Genomic DNA, 7,215 nt, shown 5'->3' on the forward strand with positions numbered 1-7,215 from the left:
ACAGACACACACGTCACTCGCGCACACACACAGACACACGTCACTCGCGCACACACACTCACACACACAGACACACACACGCCACTCGGCACACACACACACACACACGCACACACAGACACACAGACACACACGTCACTCGCGCACACACACAAGCTTGTCAACGCCTTCCTGCGCCTTTTATTAATAAAATAGTCTAGATGTTAGATCTCTACATGCAACGAGATGTAAAATTGCTTTTTCAAGTAACGCGGCTTCATTGTTTGTAGAGATGCGCACACAACTGTCATCTGTTCAATTCAGTTGAGCTTTATTGGCATGACTTGCACAGTATTGCCAAAGCATTGTCCATTACATGAATAAGGAACAAACTATTTTACCTGATTTGAAGCGGGCAGAATGTTAGAGCTAACGAGCCATATCTGACAAAAATAACCGTCATTTTTACCCTTCCGGTTAAACATTGCGCTGAAACCTCATTAACGGCTCTAACTTGTAAATGCTGGTGAATGACTGAGGTATAATGATAAGATAAGATAATGAATGGCTAGCTGTGCATTAAACGATTTTAATGCACTTTACGGAGGCAACCACAAAGTTCTTGGCCTCCACGTCATGCATTAAAATCGTTGCATTATATATACTATAAGTATAAGAAGTGCTATATAAATACTTGTATAGCACTTCTCAAAACACAGGGTTTCAAAGCAGGACTGCTTAGTTCGTTAGCTTCACCGTAGAGCAGCTTTAGTGCTGGACGATGCTCTGCTTGACTGCATGTTTGAAGCAGTTTTGGCTTTATTGCCGAAATCTCTCCATGAACAATACGTGACTGTGTCAGTTTACTTCTCTAAGCTTTTTTTTGAGCTTGTTTAGTTCGGTGTGCATTTGAAACTCGTAACAGGGCTTAAGCTCCGAAAACAACAACCTGGGAAAACCAATTTTTTCAGACATTTCTCTCATCATAACTCACGTTCATTCGTTCTGTGCTTTTCACGATACACATTAGTGTTGGGCGATATGCTCCGTAGTCATATCCTATCGTCAGCCTGTGAGATCGCCGATACATTATTAGTCTGATCATTTATTTAATTGTTTATTTACTTAGTTTCAAAACCGGAGAGTGAACCAACTCCAGGGTTCATTTGTGTTTAACATGATAACAATTTAATAAAAACATTGTAAGTTACTAATTTTAATACTTTGTAGTTCATGATGAGCGAATTCGTGAGAGCGCGCACTGAACAACAAACTCCGGTGTTTCAGCGATGACTCATCTGAAAGCCTCTGATTGGCCACTGCGTTCATAAACTCAATATAATAGTGTGTGATTGGTTATAACTCGCAACACTGTAAAAAAAAACACGGAAAATAAATATGATGGAACAAATAAGCCCTAATATTAATTAGGTAATAATACTAGCCTAATAATAATTCTCTTGATATTGTCAAAGTCTTCAGCAACGTATACTATCATCTATCGGCACATCCCTAATACGCATCTTCGCAAAGCAGCTTCACAGAAACTTCATCATAAATGAAGTCTCTCATCGCCTTCATAAATAATGGCACCGTAATCCAATATATATGAATATGCTTTCTGCGGTTTAGAAATCACTCAGGTTCACATCATGATTTTATCACCGTTTTGACTGATCGCACAGCCCTAAAATAAAATGACCTCGTGTAAATGTTGATTTAGATTAGCTGGATGCTAACGTCACTAATAAACTTAAAGCGATAGTTCACCCAAAAATGAGAATTGTCATTTACTCGCCCTCATGTTGTTCAAGCCTGTATCAGTTTGTTTCTCCTGTTGAACACAAAAGAAGATATTTTGAAGAACGTGTTTGACTGCTGTAGTAGGGAAGGTCAATGGAGATCAGAAACTGTTCCAGACATCCTTCCAAACCTCTTCTTTTGTGTTGAACAGAAGAAAGAAACTCGTACAGGTTTGAGTAAATGAGCTATCGCTTTAATATGACTGGCACTCAATCACTCAATTCATGTAAAAACTAGTTTGATATTCTAAAAAAAAGAAAGTGAAAGCTGTTTTCTATACTTTCACTATGTCTTGCTTCACTGTCTCAGAACAGTGTGTTGTAGTGGATCAGTCGGTCGTCACCGATGGCTCGTTCCTTTAGAATTGTTATTTCAAGTTACTTTTCTTGGAGTCGTTTTTCCCCCCCTTTGTTCTTCAAGGTGGAAAATGTTACTGAAAGTCACCAAAAGTTGAATCTTCCACATAGAAATCCTGAAAATGCATGCATTTTTGGTAGTTATGATCGGGACTGATCTTGGTTTTTAAAAAAATCTATCAGAGAAATCATTTTTATATTTATATTTTATGAGCGTTTTTTGTCCTTTAACTCTTTCCCCGCCAGCATATGCACATGCTTGCATGTGAGATCGCTCGTTTCTGTGTCTTCCTCGTCTGTGTTTTTGATCGAGTGATTCTTGACTCGTTCATTAGATGCCCCTCGCGTATAACGTGAAAACACGGAAACCGTTTGGCAGGGAAAGAGTTGAGGGTTTTAAATGTAACTCTTTTAATGCACTTTGTCTGTCTGTCATGTGACTCTATTCGAACTCTTCTGAACGGTCATGTGACTCCCGCAGGCCCAGACCGTCCGCACGTGACCGGAGCCGAAGCCCCGCCCACTCCAAGAGCAGGGGCGGAGCTCAGTCTCGCTCCAGGTCCAAGTCCAGCAGCCCGCGGGAAACCAGCCAACTCCACACAGAGACTCCGGACGCCGCCGAGGAGAAGACGCAGACACGCTCTCCATCACGCTCCAGATCCAGATCCAGATCCAGATCCCGCTCCAGATCCCGCTCCTGGGCCGGACGCAAGTCCTGGGGGCACTAGAGCGCCGCGCCCATCCAAACCGGTTTAGGATTTTGTCGTTTGCGTTAATGTCTGCGAGTGACAGCCGTCCGTCTGTTTCTTTTAATAATGAGAGGAAGTCAAACCATCGCCTGTTTTAGCACACACATCTGTTAGCGGCTGCAGAGTGTTAGCATTGATGATGTCTCTGCCGTTTAGTTTACAAGCGCAGCTGCCCAGAACGAGAGATGAAAATCGCCTCAATATTTTTGTATGAGATTTTTGTTTTAGTTGACCAGGAATGGCCATCCATTTAAAACGGTCTTCCATGAGTGTCTCAGATGTGTTTTATTGTGAAATCTGCAGGCCTTTTACATGTAACCTCAGAATGAAATAAATTACTTGTGCATCAGTATGTTGTTGTTAATTTTCCAGTTTATCCTCAGATCTTGATTCCTAATCATTCTGAAGTAAATTATGCTGATTTGGCACAATGCGTGCTTGTGGTTTTTGTTTGGAGTATTACAAGTGAATCTTGTTAAGCGTGCCTTCTGATTGAGTTTCCAAAACTTAAAAGGAGTTCACCCTAATTTTGCCTGTTTTTCAAATATGTTCACTCTTTAAAATAAAGGTTTCAAAAGAGGGTTTTTGGCAGGCATGCTATAGAAGAACCATTTTTGGTTCCAAAAGAACCTTTCAGTGATCAGTTCTTAAAAGAACCACTTTTAATCTAAAGAACCATTTTCCACTGTTAGATCATGCCTCCAAGCCAGATAATTCAGATCCAGACACCAGATCCCGTCAGAAAATACCTGTTTAGTTTGGTAACACAACTACTCTTCAGCAAATTAGTCTAATACCCAAAACCTGTTAACAGCAAGTCTCGTCTGCTACCCAAAATACCCCAAAACTCTAATAACAGTCTTCTATCAGCCGAGAAGTTGACTGAGGAAAAAGCCAGAGAAGAGCAGAAGCAGGAGACGAAGTGATGATCAAAAGGAGCAGAGTTTATTAGTTGCGTATGTTTCAATGCTCAGACGTCGTCTGACCAGCACAAATTCAACAAGTATTGTTAAACCAAACTGCTTCAAAACAACATCCCATAAACCTTGTTTCCATAAACATTCAGTTGTATCTCTTATTCATGAAGAAACACAGTCATAAGACTAAACAGCAATGGAAAATTAATATAAAACAATATAATATAAATGAGTAATAATTTAATGAATCAGTTAAATGACTATAATTAAATCTGAATGAAGAACGAATGAATATAAATATAAAAGAAAGTGCAACACAAATGTATGGTTGCTCTCTTGAAGCAAAACACACAGACTGCATTTGAGGATCCTCTGTAAAGAACCTTTATTGTTTGGAAATTGATGCCATAGATTTTTAAAAGTGTAGGACCTGTCACACAAAAGATTTTTGAAAACTGTTGTTTTTATGTAATAGAATCATACTATGTACTCTCTGTGCAGTTTTATACAACATATCAAAGTCAAGATATAATCTTTTGCAGAGCATGGAAGAAAAAAAGCTTGTGCAGGTTTGGAACGACATGAGGGGAATAATTTATAGTCTTGCCAACGTTACATGCTGTCATGAAATGCCGACCTGCCCCAGACACTTCATTGTGTCCTGTGCGTTGAGGCCTTGTGTTTTCTACACAAGTGTCCTTTGACAACACGTGTCAAATAAATCTAGCCCTGCCCATGTGACCCTTCAGCATTAGATGATCATCATCGCTTGCGTGTAAGAGAACAGCCGCTGCCTAATCAATGAACCTGCTCTCACGCCACCGAAATCCATCCCACAATCCACCGCCTCACGGGACTCCTGATTGGTTCGAGAGATGCCCAAGCACCGCCCCTGCGCTCTCTGGCCATCGACTGGTCAGTGACGGGTTTAAAAACATCGACAGACGCCGGCTTGAGGGAAAACCTTGATTGGATTCTGAGAGCAGTTCATGTATGAAATCGGACATGACCGATTGATCGTTAATTAGGATAATAAGCATCGACAGATGGAGAGCTAGTTCCTCACCGTGCTGTTGGTCACTCATATGCTTGAGGAACAGCAGAACCCGAGTCTCTTCAGTCAACAGCCCAACTTCATTAATAAACCTAGGCCTGGTTTCACAGACAGCACTTAGTCTAAGCCAGGATTAGGCCATAGTTCAATTAGGACCTTTAAGTACTTTTTATAAAGGAGCCTTAGAAAAAAAACATTAATGATGTCCATCTTGAGACATACAAAGGCATTGATATATTTTAAGATCAATCAATGCAAGTTTCAGCTCAGACTTACATTTTAGTTTTGTCTGTGAAACCAGGGGCATAATTGCTCCGTGAGTTATGTGACTACAGCAGTGCAGTGTCACGCTACATCAGGACCGTCTCCTCGTCGTCCAGTTGACCCGCAGGCCTTTACAGAGGCACAGCAACACATCGCATTGATTACTTTTACCAGGATATAAAGTTAGCAGCGACCTAGATTTTTCAAACCACAGCGTCTGATCGAATGAAAAACACAGATCTCTTTCAGATCATTGTTAGATGCGTTTGATCATGCCGTTAACATGATTAACAGTTTTTCCTCATTCAGCGTTTTTATATCTTTTAGAGAAGCCACTTTCTCAAATGGTGAGTATTGAGTTATTTGTGACCCTGGAGCACAAAACCGGTCGTAAGTAGCACGGGTATATTTGTAGCAATAGCCAACAATTGTGCCATTGTTCTTTTGTGCCAAAAATCATTAGGATATTAAGTAAAGATCATGTTCCATGAAGATATTTTGTAAATTTCTTTCTGTAAATATATCAAAACTTAATTTTTGATTAGTAATATGCATTGCTAAGAACTTCATTTGAACAACTTTAAAGTCGATTTTCTCAATAATTGGATTTTTTTGCTCCCTCAGATTCCAGATTTTCAAATAGTTGTATCTCAGCCAAATATTGTCCGATCCTAACAAACCATACATCAATGGAAAGATTATTTATTCAGCTTTTATCCTTATGACTGGTTTTGTGGTCACATTTACTATTTCTCGTCTGTGAGATTTGTCACGGATTGTGAGAACTGTATGGGTTGTGTTGTCTTCTCATCCGCAGCAGCAGAGACGTCCGTGTGAGGATGGGCGACTGGAACTTTCTGGGAGGGATTCTAGAGGAGGTTCACATCCACTCCACCATGGTGGGGAAGATCTGGCTGACCATCCTCTTCATCTTCCGCATGCTGGTGCTGGGCGTGGCGGCCGAGGACGTGTGGAACGACGAGCAGTCCGACTTCATCTGCAACACGGAGCAGCCCGGCTGCCGTAACGTCTGCTACGACCGCGCCTTCCCCGTCTCGCTCATCCGCTACTGGGTCCTGCAGGTCATCTTCGTGTCCTCGCCCTCGCTGGTCTACATGGGCCACGCCATCTACCAGCTGCGCGTCCTGGAGAAGGAGCGTCACTGCAAGCGTGTGGCTCTCCGGCGCGAGCTGGAGCTAGCGGAGGCGACGGAGCTTGGGCCCGTACATCGGCGGCGGGTGGAGCGGGAGCTACGGCAGCTGGAGCAGGGGAAGCTGAATAAGGCTCCACTCCGGGGCCCGCTGCTGCGCACATACCTGGCACACGTGGTGACCCGCTCCGTGGTGGAGGTGAGCTTCATGACAGGCCAGTACCTGCTGTACGGGCCCAAGCTCCAGCCTCTGTACAAGTGCGAGCAGGAGCCGTGTCCCAACGTTGTGGACTGCTTCGTCTCGAGGCCCACGGAGAAGAGCGTCTTCATGGTATTCATGCAGGGCATCGCCGCCGCCTCACTGCTCCTCAGCCTGCTGGAGATTCTGCACCTGGCCTACAAGAAGCTGAAGAAGGGGCTTCTGGACTACTGTCCGCAGCTGAGAGACGATGATTGCGGCGCCAAGAGGAACTCTCTGCTGCATCAGGGGCGTAAAGTCACCGTCCCGACGGCGCCCGGCGGATTCGCTCCGCTCCTGGAGAAGCAGGGCAACGGACCCGCGTACCCTGCGCTTGTTAACCCCTCGTCTGCGTTCATGCCCATCCAGGTGCGGCAGGAGAACAAGGACGTCGTTTCTAGTCTGCTGGAGCGCAACAGCAATTCCAACAACCTGTGCAGCGAGACTCGATCCCCTGCAGCGCAGAAGCGGCTCCCGGCGGAGTCCCAGAGCTCGCTAACGGATCCATGCAAGCAGCAGCGAAACAGTCCGGCTTGGAGCTGCGTCACGGCAGCAGAAGGGAATGGCTCAGACAGCGCACACTCGGAGCCCAGCTCCGGCTCACGGCAGCACGGATCCGCAGGGAATCCCTCCTTCTCACCCAACAGGCAACGAGCGTCACTAACAAGCGGCAGCAGACGAGCCGCCAGCGACCTGCAGATCTGA

General features: G+C 44.1%; 2 protein-coding genes across 3 annotated transcripts in view; both read left to right on the forward strand.

Moving 5' to 3' along the window:
• The window catches only part of srsf10b (serine and arginine rich splicing factor 10b), a 10,990-nt gene extending 7,751 nt beyond the window's left edge, over positions 1-3,239 (forward strand). For both annotated transcript variants that reach the window (XM_058754048.1, XM_058754049.1), the window contains exon 6: positions 2,620-3,239. In XM_058754048.1, the coding sequence (XP_058610031.1) occupies positions 2,620-2,866 (247 nt within the window). In that variant the 3' untranslated portion in view covers positions 2,867-3,239. The remainder of the gene's footprint in view (positions 1-2,619) is intronic.
• A 2,719-nt stretch (positions 3,240-5,958) lies between these two features.
• gja9b (gap junction protein alpha 9b) lies at positions 5,959-7,215 on the forward strand. Its single transcript, XM_058753790.1, has one exon. The coding sequence runs from the start codon at positions 5,962-5,964 to the stop codon at positions 7,213-7,215; it is 1,254 nt and encodes a 417-aa protein (XP_058609773.1). The 5' UTR covers positions 5,959-5,961.

The sequence above is a fragment of the Onychostoma macrolepis genome, chromosome 19, assembly GCF_012432095.1.
Source record: "Onychostoma macrolepis isolate SWU-2019 chromosome 19, ASM1243209v1, whole genome shotgun sequence".
In the NCBI taxonomy this organism is placed as follows: Eukaryota; Metazoa; Chordata; class Actinopteri; order Cypriniformes; family Cyprinidae; genus Onychostoma; species Onychostoma macrolepis.